Here is an 18,153-nt window from a genome sequence, read left to right on the forward strand (position 1 = left end):
TGTGAATAGTGCTATTTGCAACTTACTTTGAATGCATTAAAAATACATGATGGGGAAAAAAAAATACATGATGGGGGCTTCCCTGGTGGCGCCGTGGTTGAGAGTCCGCCTGCCGATGCAGGGGACGTGGGTTCGTGCCCCGGTCCGGGAGGATCCCACATGCCGCGGAGCGGCTGGGCCCGTGAGCCATGGCCGCTGGGCCTGCGCGTCCGGAGCCTGTGCTCCGCAACAGGAGAGGCCACAACAGTGAGAGGCCTGCGTACTGCAAAAAAAAAAAAAAAAAAAAAAAAATTCATGATGGATTTGGACTTCCCTCGTGGCACAGTGGTTAAGAATCTGCCTGCCAACGCAGGGGACATGGGTTCAAGCCCTGGTTGGGAAGATCCCACATACTGCGGACAACTAAGCCCGTGCGCCACAACTACTGAGTCTGCTCGCCTAGAACCCGTGCTCCACAACAAGAGAAGCCACCGCAACGAGAAGCCCGTGCACGGCAACGAAGAGTAGCCCCCACTTGCCGCAACTAGAGAAAGCCCGCGCGCAGCAACGAAGACCCAACGCAGCCATAAATAAAAAAATAAATAAAATTAAAATAAAGAAATAAATTAGGATAACTTGGGGAAAAAAAAAAAGACTCCTGCGCTCCCAGTGCAGGGGGCTTGGGTTCGATCCCTGGTCAGGGAAATAGATCCTGCATGCATGCTGCAACTAAGAGTTCACGTGCCGCAACTAAGGAGCCGGCAAGCTGCAACTAAGGAGCCCGCCTGCTGCAACTGAGACCCGGCGCAAGCAAATAAAATAAATAAATTTTTTAAAAATTAAAAAAAAAGGGGCTTCCCTGGTGGCGCAGTGGTTGAGAGTCCGCCTGCTGATGCGGGGGACACGGGTTCGTGCCCCGGTCCGGGAGGATCCCACATGCCGCGGAGCGGCTAGGCCCGTAAGCCATGGCCGCTAAGCCTGCGCATCCGGAGCCTGTGCTCCGCAACAGGAGAGGCCACAACAGTGAGAGGCCCGCGTACCGCAAAAAAATAAATAAATGAATAAAAATAAATAAATAAAACACATGATGGATTGATGGATGGAGGAAGGGAAGGCCAGATGGACTTGTGATAAAGTGAGTGGAGTAAAATGTTAATGCCAGCATTGGGGCGATGGGGTATATGGGTGTTTGCTGTACAGTTGTTTCAACTTTCTGAATATTTAGAAATTTTCATTGTGAAATGTTGGAGAAGAAACTGGGTGATGGGGATGAAATGATATCATGGGGGGGGCTTGCTTTAAAATAATCCGGTGGGGGGTAGGGAAGTCAAATGCAGGGGATTATAAATGAAAGAATAAAGGTCATATGTTGATAACTGTTGGAGCTGGGTATATGGGGGTGCATTATACCCTTCTGCTTTGCAGGGGTATATTTGAAAATTTCTATAACGCATTAAAAAAATTTTTTTTGTGTTTTTATTTTTTGGCTGCGCCGCGTGGCATGTGGGATCTTAGTTCCACAACCAGGGTTTGAATCCAAGCCCCCTGCATTGGGAGTGCAGAGTCTAAACCACTGGACCACCAGGGAAGTCCCTTAAAATGTTTTAAATTGAAGTATAGTTGATTTACAGTGTTTCAGGAAAAAGCAAAGTAATTCAGTTTTTTATATATATATATATATATATGTATATATATTCTTTTTCAGATTCTTTTCCATTCTAGGTTATTACAAGATAGTGAATATAGTTCCCTGTGCTATATAGTAGGTCCTTGTTGTTTATCTATTTTATATAAAGTAGTGTGTACCTGTTAATTTCAAATTCCCAATTTATCCCTCCCCCCCTTCCCCTTTGGTAACCATAAGTTTGTTTTCTATGTCTGTGAGTCTATTTCTATTTCGTAAGTTCTTTGTATCATTTTTTTAGATTCCCCATATAAGTGATATCACATGATATTTGTCTTTCTCTGACTTACTTCACTTAGTGTAATTATCTCTCGGTCCATCCGTGTTGCTGCAAATGGCATTATTTCATTCTTTTTCATGGCTGAGCAGTATTCCATTGTATATATGTACCTCATCTTCCTTAGCCATTCATCTGTTGATGGACATTTAGGTTGCTTCCATGTCTTGGCTATTGTAAATAGTGCTGCTATGAACGTTGGAGTGCATGTATCTTTGAATTAGAGTTTCGTCTTTCCCGGATATATGCCCAGGAGTAGGATTGCTGTAACACATATTTTTTTTTTTAATACTGGATAACGTGTTCAAGTACGACACGGAGAGGTCACTTTATTTTTTTATTTCTTTATTTATTGGCCACGATGCTCGGCATGTGGGATTTTAGTTCCCTGACCAGGGATTGAACCCATGCCCCTTGTGGTGGAAGCACAGAATCTTAATCACTGGACCGCCAGGGAAGTCCCGAGAGGTCACTTTAAATCCGTAAATCCAGAAGTTCTCTCCTAAGAGGGGACATTGCATTGAGACCTGAAGGATGAGCCAGCCATGGGGAAAGCTGAGGTGGGCAGGGGGCAGGAATGAGTCTGGAGGGTCTTAATGGCCAAGAGGAGGCCAGTGTGTCTGGTGCCTTTAAGCTGCGGAAGGACACAGCTGACTGATGTTGCAAAAAGCACCCTGAGTGGCCAGGATGGAAGCAGGGAGAATGGCCAGGGATGTCTCTACAAGGTTCCAGGCAAAAGATGATGGTGATGGTGGCCTGCACCAGGTGAGGCAGTGGGGATGGGAGGAGGTGGCCGGCTTTGGGGTGTGTCCTGGCTTTGGTTTGGGGTGAAGGACGGGAGGGGGTCCGTCCTGGCAAGAGTGCCTGGGTGATTGATGGTGGGCCCAGCTGCCAAAATGGGAAGACTGGGGATGAGTGTAGTTTTTCTGGAGAAAATCAGGAGTTAATTTGTTCAGGTCAAAATCTTAAAAGCTATTGTGGTTCAACCCCTGAGCAAGTCGAGGAGCTCCTGGGGTTCCCTCTTAATGCTCCATCTTTTTTTTTTTTTTTTAAAGATTTGATTTGATTTTTAGTTTTTTGTCTGTGTTGGGTCTTCGTTGCTGTGTGCGGGCTTTCTCTAGTGGGGGCTACTCTTCGTTGCGGTGCGCGGGCTTCTCATTGCGGTGGCTTCTCGTGTTGTGGAGCATGGGCTCTAGGCACGTGGGCTTCAGTAGCTGTGGCACGTAGGCTCAGGAGTTGTGGCACGTGGGTTCTAGAGCGCAGGCTCAGTAGTTGTGGCGCATGGGCTTAGTTGCTCCGCGGCATGTGGGATCTTCCTGGACCAGGGCTCGAACCCGTGTCCCCTGCATTGGCAGGCGGATTCTTAACCACTGAGCCACGAGGTAAGTCCCAATGCTCCATCTTGAAACCAAAAAGGACTTGTCTAAGCCTCATCTAGAACCCCATACATGAACTTGTTCATGACATGGTCTTAAAACTTAGTAATGGGTCACCTCCTCAGCCCCTGAACCCCAGAATGGTCTTACTCAAATCCCGTCCTGTAATTTTTTGCTTTCCAATAATGGCCTTGTGGCTGCTGAGCGCTTGCGACGTGGCGTGGCATGTCTCAGCTGAGCTGTGCTATATGTATAAACACCAGATTTCAAAGACTTAGGAAGATAAGAATGTCAACTATGTTGAAATGATAATATTTGGGTATATGGGGTTAAACGAAATATATTATTAAAATTCATTTCACCTTTTCTTTTTACTTTTTTTTTTTTTTAACGTGGCAGGAGTATGCTGAAAACTGTAGTTGTGGTTCCCACTGTATATCTTCTGGGAAGTGCTGCTCTAAATGGGCAGGGATGAGTCCATGAGCTCCTGTGGGTGGCGCCACATCCACCCCCCACGCAGGATGGGACAGTCCCAGGGATTTTCAGGTTAGGGTGGCTCTTCCCAATCTCACTCCTCATGTGTGCCCAGAACGCCTCTGCTTTACAGCCAATCTTAAAAATTAACTTTTGGCTAATTTATGAGCTCTAGAGGGGGTTGGGAGAGGACTGAGTTCCCCCACCTACCATGACAGAACTTAGAAACAGGACATCTTTCACCCCACAACAAAACCCCAGAGTTTACTCTATCTGGCTCCTGGTGGGCTCTGGGTGAAGGGTTGGTTGAAGGTGGTGGGTGAGAGGGAGGTGGATAGTTAAAGCTGGGAAGTGGGTCGCTTTTCCCTCTTCCTTAGGGACAGAATTTTCCTGTTCTTCAGACTCTGGATGTCTCTCTTCGCATCCCTCGAAAAGCAGACTAGTACCAACCTCACTACTGATATATATATATATATTTTTAATGGCGTTATCCATACCCCCAGAATTCAGAGTGGATGTTCCCAGCACCCGTGACACTCCCCCAAGGCTCATTCCAAGAATACTAGGTTTCTGAGATTGGAAAAGGCTGGCGGGTGGGGCTTAGTTCCTCGAGGTGACAGAATGGACTCTTCCCGTTCCTTTTGCCCCAAATTTCTCTTTAGCCCTGGGCGTTGGAGTTCTGGAGGTTTTGCCTTCCCCAAAACCAGTCACCCAAAGGTCTCTGGGGCGCCAAGGGGTAGTGGTTGGGCGAAACAAAGCGCATTCACTGATTCCTTCCCTTTAACCAACGTTCTTCATTCAGTACCAGGTCCCCTTCTTGTTCAGGAGGAGCTCCAAGCCCAATTTTTTATTCGATATCTGTTTAATGGTGTTATGATTGAAAAGAAAAAAGCCATTGTATATGGAAAAGTGGTTAAAGGCCAAAATATAGTTTACATCCAGGCTCTACCACTTCTGAGCTGTGTGACCTTGGGCATGTCATTCAGGTCCTCTTCGGACCTCAGTTTTAACCTCTGCTTAATGGGAGTAGACTTGAATTACTGGGTCCTCCGCTCTGGGATACTTGGTCTCCGGACAAGTTTAGGTCGCAACATCTTGGCCTCTAGAGAAGGTAGGGGAAGGGGGAAGGGATGTCTTCCTGGAAGGAGATTAAGGAGTCGGGGGTGAAGGAAAGGGAGAAAGGAGAACAGAAAGACGCTTGCGCAGCAAATACCTCACGCTCTCCTGCCCCTCCCAACCCCTTCTCTGCAGCAGGGAATTGCAGGCGCCACTCCACCTATCCTAGCCCAGCCGAGGGACAACCTCCTGCTCCTTCCTTCTCTACGGATCGTCGCCCTCCTCCCGCCCCCACAACAGCCCAATCGGGGGTGGGAGTCGGACTGGCCCGGCGAATCCTCGACGCCTGCGGGGGCGGTCTACCCGCCCATGGGCCTCAATCAACGTAAGTCCCGCCTGCTCGAGCGCGCTCCCCCGCCTTCCTTCACGTCAATCCCTCCTTTCTAAGAGAGCGACCGGATCCAATCAGTATCGGAGCCGGCCGAGCGGAGGGGGCGGTCCCACTGTACGTAACCGAACTCCGCCCGTCTCTCGGGCAACGCCCCCACCCCCCCCTACGGATCGGAAATAGCGGGGCTCTGGGCCAATCGTAGCGGCGTGCCTTTGTCCAGAGACCAATGAAAGAGGGAGTGGGGATGAGCCCGAGTCTGAGCGGCAGTAATACAAGCCAATAGACGGCTGAGAGCTCAGGATGGCGGAGGGGAGGGGTGGGGCCGGGGGCGGAGCCGCGGCCTGCCAGCCCGCCTGCCTGCCAGCCCGCCTGCCAGCCCGCCCTCCCCCCTTGGCCGGCTCGGCTCCTCTGCGCTGCCTGGGGTCCTTCCCTCCCGGTCCCCGCCTGCCAGCCCCCGCTGTGCTGCGCCCTGCCCGGCCAGGCCTGGAGCCGACACCACCGCCATCATGCCGGCCGTGTCCAAGGGCGATGGGATGCGGGGGCTCGCCGTGTTCATCTCCGACATCCGGAACTGTGAGAGAGCGGCTGGGGGACACCGGGCGAGGGGGAGCGTGGGATTGAGGGATTCGGGGGTTACAGAGGGGCCCAGGGGATAGAAATCCATTGCGGTCTTAGAGTGAGAGGATAGAGAGGCCCCGGGGGTACTTTAGGGTGGGGGGGATGGGGGGGCTTAGGGTGTCATAGTGTGCCTCTTGAGGTGACGACACGGAGTGGCTAGAGGCGTCCGGGAGGGTCTTAATATAGAGGAGGCTAGTAAAGTCCCTGGGATGGGGCATAGAGTTGTCCCTGGGAATGGAAGAAAGGCTGGGGGATCGTATTAGAGATGGGGTTAGAGAAATCCCTGATGTAGCTAGAAAGGGAAAAGGGTGCATGGGTGGGTGGGTGGGGGTATCCTGTGGAGAGATAAAGTGGGAGGAGGCCAGAGAGGACTGGGAGGACGTGAAACACAGGAAGCCTAAAGGGACTGGGCTTGAGGGCCTGGGTGAGGGGGTGTCATAGAGGGGAAGGGACTAGGTAGGTCACCGAGGCTCCCAGCTAGTTCATAGAGAGGACTTGAGAATGACAGAAAGTCCCAGGGGTTTGGGGAGGAGAGACGGAAAGGTGGGGGCCTGTAGTGGGCCCCTGGTGAGGGATAGAGGGGCTCCAGGATGGAGGGTTGCTTAGGAGACATGGAGGGCAGTGGAGAAGGGGCTAGAGGGGGTACTGGGAGGAGCACAGAGGAGAGGCGCTGCAGGTGGAGAGTCTTGGGAGAACCTGGAATAGCGAGCTGGGGGGCCTGCAAAGGAGAGGACATTATAATGCGGGGTCTTGGGGTATGTGCCAGAATGGGGAGAGCCCAGATCTCAAAGAAGGGGCCAGGGGGCCTTAGGAATTTGTGGGGAAGAGATCTGGAAAGCTGGGGGGTGGGGGAAGCCTGGCCCCAGAGAGGGGTCATAGGTCAGGGAGCAGGACAGCCCTGAATCTGGAGCGCTCTCCCATCTGACCACATCAACATGGGGGCAGCCATCACCAGCAGGAAGAATGGTCGTGACTGTGGGAGGCCTGGCGCCAAGTCAGCTCCCGGCTCCTGCGAGCGGGTGTTGGTGTTTTGAGCTGCCAAAAGCTTCACAGGCTGTGTCCGCATGGGCTTTGGGGTCAGCCAGACTGGGGTTTGAGTGTGAGCGCTCTCACTCCCCAGCCGTGTGACCTTGAATGAGAGACTTCGCCTCTCAGTTTCCTCATCTGTCAGGAGGGACTGCTGATCACACCTTCCTGATGGGGTTGTTATGATACCGAATGTGGGTGAGGCCTTTCACACACTCCAGGCACTAGGTAGCTTGGCTACTGTTCTTGTTATTTGGCTGGGTCTGAGGAGCGGCCTCTGCTGGGTGCCCAGTGATGATTTTAGAATTTAGTAGGGATGGGAGGATCTGGCATGTAGTAGGTGCTCAGCGAGCAAGAGGGGTGGAAACTGTTGGGTCTCAAGTGGCGGAGAGAGGTTAAGTCTGTTATGAAAGGGGTGGAGCTTTGAGGATTTGTGGGTTGCGGGGGCCAGCTGTTAGCAGCAAGTGTGCATTGCCTCTGACACCTACCTTGCGACCCTTGGCAAGTCATTCAACCTCTTGGAGGCTCCCTTTTCTTGTCGGCCGACTCCCATTGATCAGAACATCTTGTCTCTGAAGGTTCGTTCATTCGTTTATTCATTTGACAAAAAGCTTTTTGATCACTCCAGTGTGCCAGACACTGTTCCGGGGACTGGGGCTATAACAGTGAACAAAAATTCCTGCCCCTGGGAGCACCCATGCCGGGAGGGAGATTAACAAGTAAACACAGAGAACCGCAGGGTCAGACGATGACTAGTGCTGTGAAGAAAAATAAGGCAGGCAAGCGGGGGAGGGGAGGGACCAGGATTGAGAGGGATCGAGCCCTGCAGACTTTGGAGGAATGAGGGGTCCAGGCAGGAGAATGGTGCATTCAAAGGTCCTGAGGTTGTAGCATGCTTGGTGTGGGTTCAGATAAATGCGAGGGGGCTTGTGTAGCTGGGGCCAAGAGAGGGAGGGAGGGAGAGCGGTGGGAGATAAGGACAGAGAGGGGACAGGGCTTCGTGGGCCACTAGGAGCACTTTGGCCTTTCTCTGAGCGAAGCTAGAGCAGCGGGAAGGTTTTGAGCATAGGAGGGACAGGAGCTGATTGATGTATTAAAATAGTTCCTCTGGCTGCTGGGAAGAGAACAGACCCAAGGAGGTCCGAACAGAAACAGGGAAGGAATTAGAGGGCCGTTGCAGGCATCCCAGTGAGAGACAGTGTTGGTTCGACTGGGGTGAGAAGGAAACGATGAGAAGTGTTTGGTTGGAGATAGATTTTGAAGGATCTGCAAAGGGATTGGATGATGGGGGCAGGACAGGAAAGAGAAAACAAGTGGGTGTCACTGCAGGACCCCAGAGGGAAGCCAGAGGACGGAGGGGAGACTCCGACTTGGGGGCAGTGGAAGTAGTTTAGCCAAATGAACCAGGGCTGGAGAATCAGGGCTTCCCCTTGTCCTTGGTTTTCTCATCAAGTGTAGGTTGAATGGCTGGTATGTTTCAAGCCTTATCATGGGCACTGGAGAAACAGTGGTAAATAGGACAGACTTTTCTGTACCCCCATGAAACTCCCAGCCCCTGAGGGAGACAGGTGCTGCATAAAAATCGCAGCTGTCCATCTCCCAAGCACTTGTATATGGATGTTCATACAGCATCGTTCATGATAGATAACCAAAGAGCGGAAGCAAACCCAAATGTCTGCCAGCAGATGGATGGCGAAACACAATGTGGACACCCACACGATGGAATAGTATTCAGCCATTAAAAAGGAATGAAGTACCGTAGAGGCTACAGCACGGATGAAGCTCGAAAACATCATTTTAAGTGAAAGAAGACAGACATGAAAGGCTACATATTGTAGGATTCCATTTCTGTGAGGCGTCCAGAATAGGCAAATCCAGAGAGACAGGAAGTAGCTGAGTGGTTGCCTAGGGCTAGGGGGTGGTGGAATGTGGAATGACTGCTAATGAGAACAGGGTTTCTTTGGGGGGAAATGAGAATGTTCTGGAATTAGATGGTGGTGATAGCTGAACAACACTGGATCTGCTAAAGACTACAGAATCGCACTATCACATGGTGAGCTGTGTGGTATGTGAATTGTATCTCAGTTTTTTTTTTAATTGAAGTATAGTTGATTTACAATACTGTGTTAGTTTCAGGTGTACAGCAAAGTGATTCTGTTATACATATATGTATATATTTTTTTCTCATATTCTTTTCCATCATGGTTTATTACAGGATGTTGAATATAGTTTCCTGTGCAAATCCTGGTGGTTTATCTGTTTCATATATGCCACTGTTAGATGATATATTAATTTTATTTTCTTTACCTAAATTGAGGAAGAAACCTAAAATCAAATCTAAATATATTACAGGGCATTCAGGGAGGTATGTTTTGATGCCCCTCAGAAAATTACCTGAAATTTACTTTCAAAATTAGATCTGCTTGTTTAAAAGCCCTATCCTGGCTCCTTTCTTGTTTGCATCAAGTTTTTTTTAAAGCGGAAAAAAATTGTAGCTGTCCTAAGTCCAGTGAGGTAGAGGGCCACAATGATGAGAGAACGGGGCCTCTGTCTGCTTGCGTTGCCCAGACAATGGGGAGGGGTTAGCCAGGCCAAGGGAAGGGGAAAAGAGCTGTGAAGGCAGAGGAACAGCAAGTGCAAAGGTCCTGAGGCCCCGTCGAGACTCTGTGCTAAGGCCTATGTGGCTGGTACAGAGAGGGATGGGATCTGACACTGGGGAGGTGGGCAGAGGCCAGGTTGGTGTTTGTCCCGAGAGCCCCGGAGAGGGTTTCAAGCTGGAGTGAGGGCAAAAGAAGGGATGAGGGACATGGATGAGGCCGTGCTCAGAGCTGAGCAGGTGGAGGACAGCGAGGAGTGTGGAGCCATCCTGCTGGAGGATCTGAAGGGCATAGTGGAATTCAGGGGGAAGGAACTAGAAGGAGATGAAAGGCAGGCTTTGAGAAGGAGAGCCAGGAAGGGCAAATTCTGCAGATAAGAAAGGGAGAGGTGAGGCTGGGCCCAGCCTGAGGGCGTAGTCCTGTCCTGTCTGGAGGGGGAGTCAGCCTCCCAGACGCTTATCTGACTGGGAGCTCCCTAAGGCAGGAGCTGGGGTTGCCTCCTCTCTAGGGCCCAGCTGCCCCCAAGCCCAAGGACAGTGTGAGTGAATGAATGGGAAGGGGGTTGCTGGGCTGCCACAGTGCCCCGAGCTCTCCATGAGGACACATCCCACTGCAAACTGTGACCCATTCTGTTTGTGGCGTCTCCCTCAGCCCCTGGAGTGCAAGCCCTGGTCTGATCCCTCCCCGGGTCCCCACTTCCACCTTCTGCAGGGCCTGGCCCGCAAGAGTCCTTGGGAGGTGTTTGCTGATTGAATGAATGAATGAATGAATGGACAAATCAATCTTTACTGAGCACTGATTGAGTGCTAGACACTTTCTAGGTGATGAGACTAAAACGGTGAGCAAAAGTCCCCTTCCAATGGTGCTCACATTCTAGCGGGGAAATGGACCAATATACAGGTAAATATGTAGTGTTCAGGTGTTCAGACAGGTAGCAGTGAGTGTTGGGAGGAAATAAAGCAGGGAAGGGGTGTCGGGGTGTAGGGATGGCGCTCTCATATAGGCTGCTCGGAGCGTCTCTCACTGAGCAGGTGACATTGGAGCAAAGAAGAATTTGGTGGGTGAATTGGCCTGCAGAATCTGGGAGAAGACATTTTTGGCAGCGCAGACAGCCTATGCAAAGGCCCTGAGGCAGGACTGTGCTTGAGGTATAGGAGGAATGCGGGGAGAGGGTGGGAGTTGTGGTCAGAGAGGGAACTAGTGGATCCAGTGACGACTTGTTTTTACACTGAGCCAGATGGAAGCCAGGGAGAGATTCAGTGCAGAGAAGGGACAGGGTTTGACTCAGCTTTTCACAGAATCCCTCTGGCCGCTGTGGAGAGAGCAGAAGGAATGAGTCCCACTTTGGTGGTGCTCCAACATCAGTGTGCCGTTGGGGACAGCGCCCCTCCCCCCACACCCCTGCTCAGGGCACTTAAAGGAACTGGCTTTAGGTTGTGAGTGGCATCCAGATGCTGGCAACAGACAGATCCAGGCCTGAGCTCCGTCCCTCTCTACCTGTGTGTCATCTAGTGACCTCGGTCCACAATCGCATTCAGCACCTCCCCCGCATCAGGACTGCTCTGGACCCTGTGTCAGGATGCTACAAGGGACGCAGCCACCCACCCCTGCCCTTGGGGAGCTGGCCTTCCCAGCCAGAAGCCGAGGGCTTACAGAGCAACATGTGCCCCCTTAATATGTTAGGCGGCAGCTCAGGGAGGTCTTTGCAGCTACGTTCAAGTAAGGGAATGACAGGGTGTGACTTGGTTGCTCAAGGAGAATATTTTCTCTCAGAGATGTTGACAATTTTGATAACGTCTAACCCAGGGTTGTCATGCGGCGATCCACATACGTACATTTTTTAAAAATTGAGGTATAGTTAATTTACCGTGTTATGTTAGTTTCAAGTATACAGCAAAGTGATTCAGTTATACGTATATATATTAAATACATATACGTATGTATATATATCCTTTTTCAGGTTCTTTTCCATTTGAGGTTATTACAAGATATTGAGTATATTTCCCTGTGCTATACAGTAGATCCTTGTTTATCTCTTATGTATAGTAGTGTGTGTATGTTAATCTCAAACTCCAAATTTATCTCCCCCCCTCCCCCCCACCCCTGCAGTTTCCCCTTTGGTAAACATAAGTTTATTTTCTGGGTCCGTGAGTCTATTTCTGTTTTGTAAGTCAGTTTATTTGTATCCTTTTTTTATATTCCACAGATAAGTGATATCATATGATATTTGTCTTTCTCATCTGATATTTGTTACTTCACTTAATATGATAATCTCTAGGTCCATCCACATATGTACATTTAAATTTTCCGTAGTCACATTAAAAAAGTAAAACCAGGGAAATTAACTTTAATATGATTTATTTCCTTTACCCCAGTATGCCCCAAATATTATCTGAATGTGTAATCGATATTTTTTCAATGATTAACAAGTCAGTTTATGTTCCTTTCTCAACTCGGAGGCTACAGTTTCTTTGGAAATATTTTCTCTGTCTTAAGAGTTCATAAAACTTACGGTTAAAAAAGAAGATTCACAAAGGGTCCAAGTCGTTCCAGACATACTTTTCCAGTGACTGAGTGGAGGATTGGTTTTTAATTTTTAACTTATTGCAATTAAATAAAATTAGGAATTCAGTCCCTCCATAGCACCAGCCAATTTTCAAATGTCCAGTGGCCACATGTAGCCAGTGGCTCCGGTGGTGGACCACGTGGGCCAAAATGTTCTGAACTTTATAGGGGTCCAGAGTCAACAAGCATCATCTCCCAGAGCCCTCTTTGAGGACTCAGGGCTGTTGGGACTTGTGTGGGAGGCATCGGAGCACATCCTAGTAGAGAGAAACTTTTGTTGCTTTGTATTGTAAACAGTTGTCTGGAAGGCAATGAAGGGTCTTGCAGTGAGGTGCCAGCCAGTGCCTGGGTTACCGCCATAAGCGCGTGTCAATCCCTTCATGGTAGTCCAGGTTTGTTAGGAGGCCTTTTGTGGCAGTGACAGCCCCACCCCGATGCCCCAGGTTAAATGCTTAGGGAGGCTTATTTCCCCTACCCAGAAGCCCCAAGGTCCTTCTGGAGCCGTCAGCAGTAACCTGCCCTGGCCTGTAGCAAGGGGGTGGCCTCTTTTCCACCTGCACGGCCCTCACAGCAACAGCTGCAGGCAGAATGGGACCCCCTGCCCTCCCATGGCTCCCCAGCACCCTCAGAAAAGCCAAGAGGTTGCACGGTCTGTCCCCGCCTGCTGTGCTAGCCCCCAGGCCTTTGCACAAGCTGGTCCTCGTGCCCAGAGCACACCTCCCCTTATTTCTGCTTGGTTCATTTCAGCCTCGTCTTTTGAGCCTGAAATCCCAGGAGCGGGGAATTCCCTGGCGGTCCAGTGGTTAGGGCTCCATGCATGCTTCCACTGCAGGGGGCATGGGTTCTATCGCTGTTAGGGAACTAAGATCCCACATGCTGCAGCGCGGCCAAAAAGGAAAAACCAAAAAAAATCCCAGGAGCTGGCCAAAAAAAAAAAAAAGTCTCAGGAACTGGGTACCAGGAAGCCTTCCTCCCCACATCTGATTCCAGCGTCCCAGCCCCCACTGTGTTTGTCTCTGTGAAAGTTTTCCCCATTGTCCCTGTCAGCCTCTCCAATCAAGGAGCAACCCCAGGGCAGAGCAGGTGTGACTCATCCCTGAGCTTGGCCCAGGGAATGTTTGAAGATAAAGGAATCTCTTTAAAACACCCTGAAATGCTTGCATGCCTCTTGTGACGGGGAGCTCATCCCCCTGTCGCAGGCTGGCCGAGTGATGGAAAGTTTCTTCCATGAGCCCAGTTCTCTTAGCTGCCTTCAGCCCCTTTCTCCCATGCGTTACCCTCAGCAGCGCCCAGGTGCTGTCTCTGGGCACCCAGGCTCTAGATATTTGCAGAGGTTATGTGCTCTGCTGGGATGCATTTCCTCTAGGGCCACAGAGCATTCTCTTTTGGAGACCTGATGCTTTGTTCTTTCTGTGAATTCTTTTTTGTAGCAAAGTATATTGGTGGTGCAGAAGACAATATCAAATAGACGTGGACAGTTTAAAGACTAAGGAAAAAACATACACACACAAACATATATTCTTTGAATATTCCTTACTTTAAATTTTATTTATTTATTTATTTATTTATGGCTGCGTTGGGTCTTTGGTGCTGCGCACGGGCTTTCTCTAGTTGCGGCGAGCAGGGGGCTACTCTCCTTTGCAGTGCGCGGGCTTCTCCTTCCGGTGGCTTCTCTTGTTGTGGAGCAGGGGCTTTAGGTGCGCGGGCTTAAGTAGTTGTGGCTCGCGGGCTCTAGAGCGCAGGCTCAGTAGTTGTGGTACGCCGGATTCATTGCTTCACAGCATGTGGGCTCTTCCCAGACCAGGACTCGAACCCTGTGTCCCTTGCACTGGCAGGCGGATTCTGAACCACTGCACCACCAGGGAAGCCCTAAAAATTTATTTTTAATTTTTACACATAGCAGGCACTAATAATATTTTTTATTAAATGAGCGAAATGTCTAACTATACCATAATAATTAAATAAATTACGGGATAATTCACTCAGCTATCATAAATTCTTTAATTAGGAAACAGATTCTCATACCATGATGGTGGGATATAAACTGGTTCATTATGGGAGAGCCATTTGCCTTCATATATCAGAAAAATTTGAAAATGGGCATACTCGTTGCTCTAAGAACTTTATTTCCGGGACTTTATTCTAAAAACAAATTACATAGTGTTATCATTTAGCTATAAAGAGGTGTATTGAAGAACACTTCAAATTAGCCAAAATTTATGAACTATGGCCATTATTTTTCTTTTCCATATTCTCTGTCATGTGCTTATGTTATCTTTGAATTTTTGGTTTTTTTGGCCACACCCCACGGCTTGCAGGATCTTAGTTCTGTCACCAGGGATCGAACCAGAGCCAAAGTGCCGCGTCCTAACCACTGAACCGCCAGGGAATTCCTGCATATTCTTTAAATTGTCCATATCTGTTTTATATTCTCTTCTACATCATTGATATACTTCACTATACAAATATATTAATATATATTTGTATACAAATATATTAATATATATTCGTATACAAATATATTAACTTGTATATTCACATATACATATATAGTGTATCTATAAAAAAAAGCTCACAGATCAGAAGTGATGAATTTTGATGAATTCATCATCAAAATCTGATGAATTTTCCCCAGCTGAACACAGCTGCGTAACTGGCCCCCAGGGTCAGAAACAACATCCCTAGCTCCCTGGCACCCCCCTCCCCACTGCTCAGTCATCCAACACCATAGGTTAGTTTTGCCTGCTTCTTGAAGCTTTTAATAGAGGTAAACGAAGGCCAGAGAGAGCTCTAGGCTCAGTAATTTAATTGCTGTTCAGATACCCGTCTATCTGTGGTAAAAGTTAGGCAGCCACCGTGTGCTATAGGGTCCATTTATAAAAGCTGTTTGGTTGTTTTTTCTCATCCCTACAGAATAGCTTTAAGGCAACTGATTAGAGCAATTGTGTGGTTATCCTCAGGTTAGGAGGAGAACGGAACCTGCGCACCAGTTTTGCGGAGCTGCCGTGCTGGTCACTGCCCCTGCCCTGCCCCCAGAGGGAGGTGCTGTCCTGACCCCCTGGCCACCCTCTGGTGGGCACACCTCAACAGTGTGACGTGGTTCTGGCTTAGTTCTCGCTGGTGAACTGTGCCTGAACCCTCCTCATCTTTCACGGCCCTCCTCAAATGTCCCCTATTCTTGGCAGCCACCAGCAAGGCCCCCGGGGGTGTCTGGGTGACCTCCAATCGTGCCCATCTCGCTCAGGTGTGGGGACAGGGCCCCGCTGCCTGCGCCCCACCAAGCCAGGAGTCCCTGGGGGAGGATCAAAAGTGCCAGATCTGCGTGGGTCCTGGGTGCCCAGCGTCGCCCCACTCAGGCCTGGCCCACAGGGCTTAGGAAACGTGTAATTAATAAATGAAGCATCAGATAGCCTCTGGGCCACACAGGCCAATTCAGCCTCATCACTGAGGTACTGGCCCTTCATCGCCTGGCTCCCAGAGACCTCCCACCCTCCCTGAGGCCTGGGAGTGGGTCACTCTGTACCTCTTCAGCCCCTTTTTCTTTCACATCTTCATGCGTTTCCTGAGCTCAGGCACTCAGTAAGCCTGTGGAACATGGGGTCACTACCCAGAAAAGTGGCAGACGCTGGCCCTACCCTCGGGGCTCTGGTGTGGTCTGGGGACAGCAGCAGACCCAGACACGCACAGCAGCGTTGAGGGAGGTGACCCGGGCAGTGTGGGAGCCCAGGAAAGGCCCAAGAGCAGCGTTACCCAGAGTGCAAGCCGCATGTGTGGTTTTTAACTTCTTCAGGAACCACTTTTTTGTTAGTAGAAAGTAGAACGGAATGGGCCAAATTAATTTTAATAATATGTTTGTATAATCTGATACACCCCCAATATTCTTTTTTAAATATTTATTTATTTATTTATTTTATTTTGGCTGCCCCAAGTCTTAGTTGTGGCACGTGGGATCTTTTTAGTTGTGGCATGCGGGCAACTAAATATTCTCATTTCAACATGTATTCAGTATTTAAAAATTTTTTTGATTAAAAAAATTTTAAACAACTAATTAATTATATTTTTAACTTTGTTATGAGATAGTTTACATTTCTTTTTTTTAATTAATTAATTTGGTTGTGCTGGGTCTTACTTGCGGCAGGCAGGCTCCATAGTTGTGGCATGCATGTGGGATCTAGTTCCCTGACCAGGGATTGAACCCAGGCCCCCTGCATTGGGAGCACAAAGTCTTAACCACTGTGCCACCAGGGAAGTCCCTACATTTCTTTTTTTTTTTTCCCACACTCAATCTTCTAAATCCCGTGTGTCTTTGCCACTTACTGCCCATCTCAGTTGGGAGCAGCAACGTTTTAGGTGCTTGAGAGCCACCTGGCTGATGGCTGCCGTATTGGACACGGCAGCTCTAGCGTCTATTTGGAACTGATCAGGAGGTGCTAATCAGAAGGGGCATCCTAGAGGAGGTGATAGCTGAAGTGAGGCTTATGGGAGCTTCCCCGGAAGTTGGGAGTAGGTGGTGAGGCAGGATTTCTAAAGAGAAAGAGAGCACATACCCTCGCTTTCTCCTTCATTCACTCATTCATTTGAACCTCCCAGTTGCCTGATGACACAGCCATGGGTCAGAACAGGCTCCACCATTCAGATGACCAGACATTTATTAAGCACCTGCTATATGCTGGGCACTGTTCTAGAAGCTCCCCTGTGATGCTTATAATCTGAAGGGGGAGCCGAGGTTTGACAGTAAAGGTAAATAAAATAGTTACATGGTGTGAAATGAGCCAGGGAAGACTTTTTTTTTTTTAATATTTATTTATTTGGCTGCACTGGGTCTTTAGTTGTGGCATGCAGGGTCTAGTTCCCTTACCAGGGATGAAACCCGGGCGCCCTGCATTGGGAGCACGGAGTCTTTTTTTTCTTTTCTTTTTTAAATTTATTTTTTAGAAATTTATTTTATTTTTGGCTGCATTGGGGTCTTCATTTCTGTGCGTGGGCTTTCTCTAGTTGCGGTGAGCAGGGGCTTCTCATGGCAGTGGCCTCTCTTGTTGTGGAGAACAGGCTGTAGGCACTCAGGCTCAGTAGTTGTGGCTTGCAGGCTCTAGGGCGCAGGCTTAGTAGTTGTGGCACACAGGCTTAGTTGCTCCGCGGCATGTGGGATCTTCCCGGACCAGGGATCGAACCCATGTCCCCTGCATTGTCAGGTGGATTCTTAACCACTGTGCCACCAGGGAAGCCCGGGAGCCCAGAGTCTTAACCGCTGGACCACCAGGGAAGTCCCAGGACATTTTTTTTAAATGATGGAAACAGAAGAAGAAGGCACTGACTTTAAAGAACTGGCCAAGAGGGAATTTCCTGGCAGTCCAGTGGTTAGGACTCTGCACTTGCACTGCTACGGCCCCTGGTTCGATATCTGGTTGGGGAACTAAGATCCCACAAGCCGTGCGGCATGGCCAAAAAATAACAATAATAAATAAATAGAGAATTGACCAAGAAAGGCCTCTTGGAGGAGGTGACAAGACCTGAGACCCAAGTGATGAGAAGAAAACTGGATAGATGGGCAGGTGGAGGGCACAGCACGTGCAAAGGCCCTGGAGGTGGGAAGGAGTGTGAATTGTCCCTGGAACTGACAGAGGCCTGCGAGGTGGGGACACACAGCAAGATGGTGAGGGGTGACACTGGTGGGGTGGCCAGGGCAGGGCCAGAGGGCTTGGTAGCCACGGGGTAGAATCCCCCCAGTGGGAAGCAAGGATGCCAGAAAGGAGGCTGCCACAGTGATCTGGCTGGGCAGGCGGAGGTGGGGAGCCGGGAGCTCAGGACCCAATGCCTGGCAACTGGCTGGAATTGGGAAGGTGCAGGCCCAGCAGTTTTCAGGAGGCACTGAGCTCTGGGGGTGTGGTCAGAGTGAGGGTCCAGGGGGCCAGCTCGAAGGCAGCCTATCTCTGCATTTATTCATTCATTACATATTTCCTGCCAGGGGCATATTTCAGCTGGGGGCTGGTGCAGTGGTAACTGGAGCCATGGGTGGGACAGGAGCTGGAGGAGGGAGGGAGGCAGGGAGTGCCCCAAAGTGTGTGCTGGGCTCCTCCTCTGGGTGGTAGGGACCAAAGAGCCAAGGTTCC

General features: G+C 49.6%; 1 protein-coding gene across 8 annotated transcripts in view; it reads left to right on the forward strand.

Annotated features, from left to right (window-relative positions):
• Positions 1–18,153, forward strand: part of AP2A1 (adaptor related protein complex 2 subunit alpha 1) — a 53,994-nt gene that overhangs the window by 12,239 nt on the left and 23,602 nt on the right. For 4 of the 8 annotated variants that reach the window (XM_049703369.1, XM_049703364.1, XM_049703365.1 and 1 more), the window contains exon 3: positions 5,042–5,231. The exons of 2 other annotated variants lie outside the window; for them this stretch is intronic. In XM_049703369.1, coding sequence (XP_049559326.1) covers positions 5,042–5,231 — 190 coding nt within the window. Of the gene's footprint in view, positions 1–5,041; positions 5,232–5,577; positions 5,811–18,153 lie in introns of those variants that run through there. 2 more of the 8 variants (XM_049703367.1, XM_049703368.1) reach the window with 2 other exon arrangements.

Source organism: Orcinus orca, chromosome 20, assembly GCF_937001465.1.
Source record: "Orcinus orca chromosome 20, mOrcOrc1.1, whole genome shotgun sequence".
In the NCBI taxonomy this organism is placed as follows: Eukaryota; Metazoa; Chordata; class Mammalia; order Artiodactyla; family Delphinidae; genus Orcinus; species Orcinus orca.